This window comes from Ochotona curzoniae, unplaced genomic scaffold (assembly GCF_017591425.1).
Source record: "Ochotona curzoniae isolate NIBS_2020 unplaced genomic scaffold, NIBS_Ocur_1.0 scaffold_1852, whole genome shotgun sequence".
NCBI lineage: Eukaryota > Metazoa > Chordata > Mammalia > Lagomorpha > Ochotonidae > Ochotona > Ochotona curzoniae.
This window is the reverse complement of record NW_024467087.1, coordinates 54,955,785-54,968,536: the sequence shown is the minus strand read 5'-3', so window position 1 is coordinate 54,968,536 and position 12,752 is coordinate 54,955,785. Positions and strand designations below refer to the sequence as shown.

At 36.1% G+C, this 12,752-nt stretch overlaps 1 protein-coding gene and 1 pseudogene across 8 annotated transcripts in view; one reads left to right on the top strand and one right to left on the bottom strand.

The window, feature by feature from the left end:
- ATRX (ATRX chromatin remodeler) overlaps positions 1–12,752 on the bottom strand; it is a 188,983-nt gene that overhangs the window by 39,057 nt on the left and 137,174 nt on the right. For all 8 annotated transcript variants that reach the window (XM_040999433.1, XM_040999434.1, XM_040999436.1 and 5 more), the window contains 3 exons: positions 10,376–10,529; positions 5,338–5,444; positions 1,309–1,417 (listed from right to left, as the gene is read on the bottom strand). In XM_040999433.1, coding sequence (XP_040855367.1) covers positions 1,309–1,417; positions 5,338–5,444; positions 10,376–10,529 — 370 coding nt within the window. The remainder of the gene's footprint in view (positions 1–1,308; positions 1,418–5,337; positions 5,445–10,375; positions 10,530–12,752) is intronic.
- LOC121169020 lies at positions 6,585–7,056 on the top strand (annotated as a pseudogene).

Genomic DNA, 12,752 nt, shown 5'->3' with positions numbered 1-12,752 from the left:
AAGGATGAAGAACAAGTGGAACTCTCATACATTGTTGGGAGGAACATAAAATTGTATACTCACTTTGAAAAACTGAGAGATTATTTCTTTACAAAGATGAAGAAACTTACCATAGAATCCAACAATTACAATCTTAAGACTTTCATTTCACTTAGGTAAATACCTATGTTCACACAAAAAATTCTACATAAATGTTTTGGGCAGCTTTATTTTTTAAATTTATTTATTTTTAAAATTTTAACATAAAATTGTACATATACATGAAGTGTATGTAATAGACTCCATAATGTCCTATCAGGGTAAATAAATTTATCCTTTCAAGCCTTTAACATTTCTTTACAGTGAGAACATCCAAGACTGTATTTTTATTTTTTAACTAAAGAACTACACAGTACCTTAATGTTATACATGATCACTTTAGTAAGACTCCAGAATTTTTTATTCCTGTCTAGAATAAACTTTCCCAGATCCTCTATTGATTTTTTCCCTCCCTAGTCTCTGGTAACCACCACTATACTTGTAATAAGATCATTAAACAACTTTCATGAGATAATGTACTTCAAGAGTCTAGATAGTATCTGCTTTTGGTACTCCATTTATTTCACATAACATAAAGACCTTTAGTTCTTATCCATGTTGTTGCAAATGACAAGTTCATTTTTTTTTGATGGCTGGAGTATGTAGAGTATTTCAATTGGAGTATGTACAGTAGTATTGATTTTAATTATCAGACAGAAAAACAACTCAAATATCTCTCAGGTGGTAACAACTAAACAAAAGGATACATCTCCACAATGAACTACTCAACAAATGAACTACTGCAACAACTGGATTAATCTCAAACCCATTTCCCTAAGTGAAGAATGTAAAACTCAAAAAGCTACAAACTACCGGATTCCATGAGTGTTTTTTTTTATGAGAGTGATGAAACATTTGTCAAAAATTATAGAAGCACATGCTAAAAGAGAATGTTTAAGAGTGTGTCCATTTGTATTTATTTGAAAGGAAGAGAGAGACACCAGGAATGAACAAACTCCCATCTTGTGGTTCACTCCTCAAATACCCACATAAGCCAGGGCTGAGCCAAGCCAAGGACAAGCAGCCAAAGACCTAACCAGTATGTCCCATCTGGGTGGTAGAAATCCAAGTACTTGTTGCCTCCTAGGGTACACACTGGCAAGAACACGGAATTGGGAATAGAATCAGGACATGAAACCAGTTACTTTGGCTTAAACTAATCATATCCACTGTGTATAAATTTAAAAATCATTTCAGAAACTCTCAGTCATTACATAACCTTTTTCCTACCTCACATTAGTTTCATCATTAAATTCTTCAGCCCACTTCTTCCTTGACTGTGCAGTAGTAGAACCATCTAAACGGTAGTAGTCAATGTTTCTGAGCCATTTCCCTTCACCTGGAAATTCAACAAAAAAACACAAAAAGGATTGGACATACTGACCACTAGTTAGCAAATGTTTTTCTTTGCTTTCCATTTAAAAGCAGGTTATATACATTCTATTTGCACAGCAAAGCATGTTTTTTTTTACTTACATATTCTAAGAATCTATTTCATCCACATGACAATTTCTTAAAATTCACTAGTCTTTTAAAGCTACCAAAAACCACTATGAAACTGTACTCAGCTCTTGAGTCTTGTTTTGAATTAAATCTACATGGGCCAGGGTTTTCACCTAATTATCATGCTCAGATAAAAGCAAAAGACAAAATTTCTTTATGCATATACTGAACAAATATTTACTAAATGCCTCCTATGTGTCAAAAAAGACCGTGGGCAAAAATTTCAGCATGTATTCTCATTCCATGAGTTTTAATTCGTGTGTGTTTGTTTGTGTGTGCTTGTAAAAGATCACAACTTTATAAGTTAGTGATTTAACACGTCAATTTTGAAACGGGTGAGATTTTACTCAGTGCCCCTGCTAAAATATTAGGGGATTAAGTGCTAATGGTATTTTTATGGTTCATGGAACATAATTTTCTCAAGTTAGAGAAAGATATGGACATCTAAATACAGGAAGTTCACAAGACTACACATAGGCATGATCAAAAAAGAACCTCACCAAAACACATTACGACCAAACTTTAAAAAATACAACACAGAAGTTTTAAAATTGCAAGAGAAAAGTGGCAGCTCACAAAACTCTTTATTTAACAAGATTTTCTGTAAAAAGTTTCATTTTTTATTTGACAGACAGTGCTAGAGTTGGAGAGATCTTGATCTTCCCTTCCACCGGCCAGTTCATTCTCCAAATAGCAGCAACAGCTGACACTGGGACAAAGTGAAGCCAGAAGCCTGAACTCCACATGGGCATAGCAGCTCAAGGACTTGGGTCCTCATTCACTACTTTCCCAAGCACATTAGCATGGAGCTGGACTGGAGTAGTGTATATATGGGATGCCAGTGTTACAAGCAGAGGCTTAACCTACTGCACTATAACTTTACAAACAGAAAGTTCACAGGCCAGGATTAAACAGAAATACAGACCATTTCCTGAACAACAACAAAATCTGATAGTCCAGAATACTTTGTCAACTGAAGCTATATTTCATAAGCGATTGAGAAATAAAAACATTCCAAAACAAGCAAAAACTGGAATCACCCAAAACTATCCTTATTAACCATGCTTTAAGTGTATTCCACACACAGAAACAAAAAAGGATAACTTTCAAAATGAAAAAGTATGAAAATATAAAACCTACTAGAAAGAGTAAAGGATAGTGAAAAATTAATAGGAGGCAAGTTATTAGTTGAATAGTTTTGCATGTAAATGGACTAAATCCAAAAACTACACAGGCTGAACGGATAAAAGACTGGATAACACAGTACTTATAAGAAACTTAATTCATAGGTAAAGGCATGTTAGACTAAAGGAGAAATGACAAAAGAAATTTCAAGTAAATGCAAATAAAAAGCAGGAATACCGTTATATCAGAAAAAGATAGACTTAAACACAAAAACTATAAGGAGACAAAGTCACCACATAATGATCAAACAATCAATTTAACAATCAGATATGACTACTATAAATTCACCGACTGTCGGGACACCCAGCATTATAAAGCAATGTTACTAGATATGATTGGAGAGGTTTCAATTCAATAATAGCAGGACAATTCTAACACCACATTTTCATCAAGGAACAGATCTTCTAGAAAAAAACTACACAGAGAGCAACTGAGTTAATCTACATAACAGACTAAATGGGTCTAAAAGATATATGTATACAACATTCAATCAATAGTTGCAGAATGCACATCATTTTCACGATGAAAACATTGTATATAGTCGGTGATAAAACAAGCTGAAAAAAATCATAACCACTTATCATTTCTGACCATAGTTGAATGAAAGTAGCTATTAACAAAAGAAATAACAGAAATTACACAGACTCACAGAGACTGAACAACACAACATGTTCCTGATTGGATTAGGAGTCACTGAGGAAATCAAAAAGAATATTCAACTAAAACGAATAGGATACCACAAAAGCAGAACATAAAGGAATATTTATAACAGTTACTACATAAAAAGGAAAGAAATCAAATAAAAACAATGCATCCCAAATTTTTGTCAAAACAAAAATAATCAACCAACATTTAGAAGGAAATAAACAAAAATGATTCTTTAAACAGTTAAAAAATATAAAAGGTCAATGAAACAAAGATCCGGTTATTTGAAAAGATAAGGAAAACAGATAACTGACTAGCGAAGAATGAAAAGGAAGCCAATCAATGAAATCAGAAACAAAAAATGAGATATTACAATCAATACCACAGAAACAGAACCATTAGAAATTATTATAAACTACATAATGAAAATTGGGAAAACCTAGAAAATATGAATACATTTCTAGACATAATTTGTCAACCACAAGAAATATGAAAAACTGGACAAATAAGTAGTGATGAGACTGAATCAATAAGTGTCCCCAACAAAGCCAGATGGGTTTACTAACGAATGTTATCAAACTTTAAGGAAAATCAAAATTTTTTTCTCGAACTATTGAGAAAAACTGAAAGGGAAGATGTTTTTACATTTAAAAAGGCAGATAAGGGCATAGCAACAACAACAAAAAGAAAACAACAGACCAATATACCTTATATACATAAATACAAAAAGTCTCAACACACTAGTAAATCATATCCAATAAAACATAAAAACAATTATTCAGCCTGAGAAAGTGTGATTTATCCAAAAGACACAGGATGGTTCATCATAGTAAAAATCAGAAACTTAATACATCAACAGAATGACGGCCAAAAAAAAAAAAAAAAGCCACATATGATTATCTCAACAGATAACAGGGAAGTACTTGATGAAATGTGGCATCCAATCTAGATGCCCACCAGTGGATGAAATAACTGATAATGAAAATGTAGAAAACATATACAATAGAAATCATGAAAAGAAATTAAATTCTAAGTGAAACAAACCAGACATAAAAAGACAAATATCATGCTTTTTCTCATATATATAAGTAAGACAGATGGAGAAAGACAGTTAAAAAAAAAAAAAAGGAAAGAAAAGAAAAGGAAAGAAATGTTGATGCCATGTTATTTGGCAACAGAGCTGAGTTGGTCTGAAGCCAAGAGCCTGGAGCTTCCTCCAGGTCCTAAGGCTTAGGGCCGCCCTCTACTGCTTTTCCAGGCCACAAAGAACTGGACAGGAAGCAGGGCTGATGGGATACAAACCACCGAATATATAGGATCCTGGGGAGGATTTAGACACTGCACCATCGCACTGTGCTTCACAAATATTTTCTTAAAATATTTATTCATTTATGTGAAAGGAACAGTTATTAGAAAAAAAAACTGACAAGCAATTTTACATTAGGGCTTTTTGCTAGGTAGGTTTCATCTGCTCTTCTTACAAAAATATAATTACGTGCTAAAACAGATATGTGAGTCTGCTTTACTATAGTAAAGCAGTAACATTATATCAAACACAATATAATTTTATAGAAAATTACATATGTATGGATAAAGACAGGATAAAATGGATAAATAGTTGAAATGCCAGGGTTCTGAGATTTTGCTGCTTTTGTTGTTTAATTTTGTCATATTTGTTTCATATACAAACATACACATATACATATATGTGTCATATATAGTTCCTTTTGAAGGTAGGAGTGGAAATATTAGTAACACATAATGTGAGATCCATGAAAAATATAAATTGAGGGAAATACATTTTTTATATATAAAAGGTATAATTTCCACACTTTTTTTAACATTTATTTTCACATGTGACATTTGTCTGTGTCTGGCTTTAAATAGCATTTTTAAAATTATGATACAGAAATGTTCGTAACTTACCTTTATAAATAAGAGGTTTATCTTTATCTTCTGTTTTCTCTCTACTAGCCAATTCAAGAAAATCTTCAATCAAGTCCAGAGATATGAGAGACTGGCTGAAAACCAGGCTGAAAAAGCAGATGAGCATTCATGAATTAATAAAGATGTCTTTCCTAAATCAATCTCCAAATGTCATTAAATTGGAATAAAAACACAAATATTTCATTCATCATTTTGTAGAAATTAAACTCATTATACACATGGCAATGACAAGCACAGCTGGGCCAACACAATTTCAAAAATGGTAAAGTTGTAGTCCTAGCTCTATGTGATCTTAAAGCAAATCACGATAGTGCAATACTGGCAAAGTGACAGGCACAGAGTAGTGGAACAGAACAGAGTTCAGATATAGTCACACCCGTGTGTGACAGTGAACTGATTTTTTTTTCTTTTTTAAAGATTTATTTTATTTTTTATTACAAAGTCAGATATACAGAGAGGAGGAGCTAGAGAGGAAGTGGAGCTGCTGGGATTAGAACCGGCAACCATATGGGATCCTGGTACATTCAAGGCGAGGCCCTTAGCCACTAGGCCACACCACCAGGCCCAGTGAACTGATTTTTTAAACTGAGTAAAGGTAATTCAATGAGAAAAAAGTAGTAGTCTCAAAAATAGTTTTGTCAAAACTGAGCATCCATATACCTGTATAAGTTATTTTCACCCTAAACTTCATATTTCATACTAATAGAACACACAGACAAAAATGTTCACAGCAGGATTGGGCAAACAGTTCTTCATGTAAGACACAAAGTATGATGATGGGAAAAAATTGATTAGTTTGACTTTCTCAAAATTAAAAGCATTTAAGACCAGTGTCATGGAGCATCATGCTAAGCCTTTACCTGCAGTCCCAGCATCCCATATGGATGCTGATTTGAGTCTCTGCAACTCCACTTCTGATTCCGCTTCCTGTTATGTGCCTGGGAAGGCAGCAAAGAATGCCTCAAGAGTTTGGGCCCATGCACCTATGTGGGAGACCTAGAAGTCCCAGGCTCCCAGTTTTTGATCAGCCCGATTCTGGCCTTTGTGGCTATATAGGAAGCAAACAAGCAAATGACAGACCTTTTTGGCTGTTTCTCTGTGGCTCTGCCTTTCAAATCAAATTAAATAATTTTAAAAAGTAATTTTTAGTTTCACTGAGGCAGCCATCTTGTTCTGGCCATGTGCTGGTGTTGGAGGACCCCCCTTGCTTCAGATTTACCAACAGCATGAATCAAGAAAAGTTAGCCAAACTTCTTGCTCAGGTGAGGGGGCAATGCTACAGCTTGCAGGAAGACAAAGGTAGTACACAGAACAGTTACAGAGGATGTCAAAAAGCTTTGGAGTTCTCTCAAACAACTAGCTGTGAATAATACAGCTGGTATTGAAGAAATGAACACGATAAAAGATGATGGGACCATTATTCATTGCAACAATTCCTAAGTCCAAGCTTCCTTCTCAGCTAACACCCTTGCAATTACTGGTCATGCAGAAGCCAAGCCAATCACAGAAATGCTTCCTGGAATATTAAGTCAGCTTGGTGCCAACAGCCTAACAAGCCTTAGAAAATTAGCTAAACAGTTCCCATGGCAAGAGTTGGATATCAAAACACCAAAAGCATGATATACTGATGAGGAAGATGATGATGAACCAGATCTTGTAGAAAACTTTGATGAGGCATCCAAAAATGAAGCTAACTGAATTCATTCTTGGTGTCTGGAAGCTAGCACAGACAAAATCATGCTAGTTTTAACAAACTGCAAATGGTTCCAAAGTTTTACTGACAGAAAAGATCACCTGTTACTAGTTTAATAATATAAATATTTTGTATATGAATAAGTGTTTGTTCAGCATTGTTTGGTCATTTGATTTTGCCTTTTGCACTCCCAGGATCTATTCTTTTGGTCAAAATATGAAGTACTAGTGCAGCTCGAAGGTATTTGTTTTGAATATTGGTGGTTTTTTTTGCCCTCCCCTCACTTTTTTTGTTGTTGGTTGGTGCTGTTGGAGTATTTTTGGCTGTATATGTGAATGCATGTGTGTGGGTATGTTTGTATTCAGTGGAGACCAAATTGAAAAACAGTTCTGTTTATTCACCTTCTTCCCCCAGTAGAAATAAAACAAATCTTTCCCCCCAAAAAAGTAACTTTCACTCTACATTAATACAATGATTAGAAAATGTAAAAAAAAATTCTTCCTCCTGAAAACATTTCAGTAATTATATGCATTCTACACTTCGTCATTTCATTTCCAATTCCTGATTCTCTAGCCTAGATTTTTTCTTAACTCCTTTTTAGCCATAAAAGCATTCTGTTCACATAACGTTTTATGTGGAAGTAAAACATAATAAAAGCTAGTTGCTTTAAAAATAGTTTAAAGTTATTTCACAATTACAACAACAAGTATTGTATCAAGGATTTTTCATGAATAAGTAGAATAGCAGCATGTGGCAAGAAGAATCATTGGTTCCTCAAATTCTGCTCTAGGTCACACAACTTGCACGGAGTCTAACAGTTTGAAAATCACTGCTCTAATTTAATCTATTAGTGAGAACTAAACTGACACATTTACATGTTGGAAATGAAGAAAGCACTGGAACCAGAAAGAGCACGGGAGGGTCTCATTTTCCATCTACATACACAAAATTAGGTTTGCACATGAATACAAAAAAACTATATTGCCAGTGGCAGGCATGCTTCAAGTTTTGTTTTGATTTTAAAAGCTATTCTACAGGAGAGGTCCCTATTTGACTCCAGATGTTCTTTTAATACACATTGTTGGATGTCCAAAAATTTAATAGAACTAGAAACAGCAACACTATGAATCTATGTTGGAGTTAATCATGCATGCATAGTTTACTGTATGTCTTCCTTAATTCTAAACTTTTGAGTCCATTATTCCAACCTGCTAACTTGCAGTACACTGGCACTCAAACAACCAAGACCTATGTCTTCACTTATTTTCTATTTTAACAATCGTGAAGTATTCAACCCCCATGAAACAGACTAGGAGGATGGCTAGATTGAACAAGGCAGAATAGATTCATGCAATGAGTAGGACACAAAACCTTCCTCTACTGTAAAAATGTTTGTATAATACTGAAAAAATCTAATTATTGTGTGTGTGTATGCATGTGTGTGTGTAAAAGCTTTAGAAAATAATTATTCAAGACAGGATCAGAGAACTTCTATCCTTTGGTTCACGCCTACACCCCAAACACCCCCTCCTCCCCACCCATAACATGCACACACAAGCATCTGCAATAACTTGGGCTGGGTCAGGATAAGGTCGGAACACAGAAACAAGGAACTCAATCCAGTCCTCCCAAAGGAGAGGTAGGAACCCACTTGATGTCTTGAGACATCATCACTGCCTCCCTAAGTTTGTTAGCAGTAAGCTGGAGTTGGGAACAGAGATGGGTACCAAATCCACATATTCTGACATGAGATGCTTTCACCTTAATCACTAAGCCAAGTGCCTGTCCCTAAAAATAAATTTTGAAGCATGGAAGTTGATACCAGAAAAAAAGCATGCCTATACCAATAATCTCTTCAAACCTTTTAATGACTCCATACTCAAATAACAACTTCCTCCTTGACATCGTTCACCTTAACAGAACCAAAGCAGAACTCTTTGTTTATTCCAAGAAAATAGCTCCACTCTAATCTTCTCCTAAGTAAATAATACTATAATCCATCTACCACTTAAGCTAGTAGCCTGGGAATCATTCTTTATTTTCTCCTTACTGTCCTATAGTTAATCTATTTCTTATTGTTTCTAATTCAAAATATGCCCTTTATCTTTAGAGCTATCATTGTGTTCTAAGCCAGCATTATCATTTACCTGAACAACCTGTTTATGAATGAATAAAGCAGTAATATGCAAACAAACAACAAAGTCAGAACCTAAGTAGGTGCCAACTATAGTGGTGGTGAATAAAAATGTTTAGTCTGCAAATAGTTTACTACCCCATAGAAAGACAACCAAACATGTTAGAATTGGTGAGGAGTAGATTAAACAGTAGCAAAGAAATGTAACAGAGAGTCTCTTTACAGGAATAAGTTTGAATTTTTCTCAGATAAAAGATTTAGTTTAATTATTACTAAAAAGTGTTTTACTAAAAATGTTTTATGATCAAATGCTTGGATCTTATAAGACGTTAGACAATACAACTGGCTTAACACTTCATAAATCTAACTGCAAGAATAGGGATGGAGATGTATAGAAAATGGTGGGACAACTATTAGAAGTAAAATAGGAACAAACAACAAAGGAGAAATGATAAAGAAGGCTCAAACAGGTATTAAATGCCTACATGCATGTACTAGATTTAAGAACTGGGAAGAATTTATGGGTTTTAAAAAATAGTACACACTGGCCGGCACCGTGGCCTAGCGGTTAAAGTCCTTGCCTTGAATGTGCCATGATCCAATATGGGTGCCGGTTCTAATCACGGCGGCCCTGCTTCCCATCCAGCTCCCTGCTTGTGGCCTGGGAAAGCAGTGGAGGATGGCCCAAAGCCTTGGGACCCTGGACCCATGTGGGAGACCAGGAAGAAGCTCCTGGCTCCTGGTTTCAGACTGGCTCAGCTCCAGATGTTGCGGCCGCTTGGGGAGTGAACCATTGAAAGGAAGATCTTCCTCTCTCTCTCTCCTCCTCTCTGTATATCCGCCTTTCCAATAAAAAATAAATCTTTAAAAAAAATTTTTGTTTAAAAAAATAGTACACAAATACTATTTTGATGATGGCATACTATAGATAACAACTAAAAGCTCGACAGGAGGTAATAAGCTCAAGGTACAAAAGCTCATAAGAGACAAATGACTGAAGAAATCACTTGAATATGTAGTCAGGACCAGCGGTTTATAAGGTAGTGCTTACCTACATCGGTCTAGCACTGTAATAATCAAAGAAATTATACCTCTGGATAGGAAAGCATAATTTATTTAAATAGATTGCTTAAACAAAAAAGCATTCAAAGAATCTTGTCATCTAATAATAAATATAAGACAGAACTTACACTTTATCTCCAATTTCCTCTGCCATCCGAAGAATTTCAAACAAAAGTACCATTTTTCCAGAATGCTCCAAAATCTCAGCATCAGCATCTGTGACAAAATCTTTGTACCAGTCAGGAGCTGGGCTGCTTGGATTCGAAGAGGAAGTAGCTTTACCTAAATAAAATAAATGAAACATAAGTAAGTATGTGAACCAGGGAAAAAACTGAATGAAACCAATGAAGGCAGAAATCTACCAACGTAGACAGAATAAGAAAGAGAGACTGACAGGGATTTGTGGGAGAGGAAAAGAGACACACACACGTAAGCTGGGGGCTATGCAGAAAAACTACTTCAGCAGAGAGCAGTCCACACTGAAACGGAAACACACAACCTGGGGAGCAGGAGAGGTCTTTCAGATAAAACACCAAAAGACAGACTTCAGCGAATCCAAGAGGCACAGACAGATCCTGGAGGTAGGGCGGGGAGCTCAGAAACACAGGATGTCCCAGACAGAAATTTCATCAGCTCTGAATGGGAAAAATCCCTAAAGCACTCCACCAGACAGGAAGCAGCCGAGAGGCAGAGGCAGAAGGAGTGAGTGATCAAAAGAGACAAAGCTACTAGGGGAGAACCTATTTTACCACATGACAAGAATCCTAGAAAATTCACTTTGTTACATGAGATAATTTTCTAATTTTTTCCTCATACTTCCAACTATTAACAAAGTAACCCAAATTAACCTATTAAGGAATATAAATGTAATGAGATTCAAAATTAGAAATACACAAGCTTTACTGGATTAAATTTGTCCAATAAGTTGCTTTTTAAGGTATTTTAATGTAGCTAGAAAAACATCCAGCACATGAACCTATCATAACTTCTTTACTCTCCGACTCAGATTTGTGGATTTTTTTAATATACCATTACGTAATTTCAATGAACACTTAATGCTGTTAAATCTATTTTTACAAACATTGTCCCTTAATATAAGCTTTCTGGCACCAAGTTACAATTAAAATTTTTAAAATATGTTATGCATTTTCTACTTATTTTTTTATTTGAAAGGCAAATTTACAGAAAAAGAGAAAGAGATCTTCCATCTGCTGGTTCACTCACCAAATGGCTACAGAGGCTGGAACCAAACCTATCTGAAACCAGGAGCCAGGAGCCAGGAGCCTCCTGTGGATCTCCCATGAAGATGCAGGTGCTCAAGGACACCAGCCAACCTCCACTGCTTTCACAGGTCATAAGCAGGGAGCTGGATTGAAAGTAGAGCAGCCAGGACATGAACCAATGCCAATACGGGATGCCGAAATTGCAGAAGAGGATTAGCACGCAATGCTACTGCACCAGCCATATTACAATCTGTATCCAGGCCCAGTGTCGTGGCCTAGCAGTTAAAAGTCCTCGCCTTGCACGCGCAGGGATCCCATATGGGCACCGATTCTAATTCCGGCAGCTACACTTCCCATCCAGCTCTCTGCCTGTGGCCTGGGAAAGCAGTCGAGGACAGCCCAAAGCTTTGGGACCATTCACCCACGTGGGAGACCCAGAAGAAGTTCCTGGATCGTGGCTTTGGATCGGTCCAGCACCAGCCATTGTGGCTCACTTGAGGAGTGAATCATTGGACAGAAGATCTTCCTGTGTCTCCTCTTCTCTATATCTGACTTCATAATGAAAATAAAAATCCTTATAAAAAATAATCTGTATTCAACAGCTCTGATAGACAAAGTTCTTGAAAATGTAATCATGTTTTGTTTTATAAACTGGATTTTCTCACATCAATTTTAAAATATTCCTTGTTAGTATCATTTCATTGGCTGAGGTCATATCTCCAAAGTGATTCTACTTTTGCCTCTACCAGGTACCTCAAGGAATTACCTAGAAATAATTTTGAGGTTGATATTTACATTTCTGGATTTCTAGAGTACATAAGTATGGTAAACTCAAATCATAAACTATTTTCAACAACCAAGAGGTCTGGGTGGAACAAAAAAAACCCTGAGCAAATTATTTCACATTATTAAAAAGATGTATTTATTTTGATTGGAAAGTCAGACTTACAGAGAGAAGGAGAGAGAAATTTAGAGAAAGATCTTCCATCCGATTGCACACTGCTCAAGTGGCTGAAACTGGCAGAGCTCAGCTAATTCAAAGTCAGGTGCTAGGAGCTTCCGGGTCTCCCACACAGGTGCAGGGTCCCAAGATTTTGGACCATCCTCAACTGCTTTCCAAGGCAACAAGCATGGAGCTGGCTGAGAAGAGCAGCAGCCAGCATCCCGGCGCTTTCAAAGTGAGGATTTAGCCATTGAACCACTGCACTGGGCTCTTTATTATATTCCTCCATGAAACCTGTGCCCGTTAAAAGGATTCAGCCATGATAAGGGGTTTTAAGAA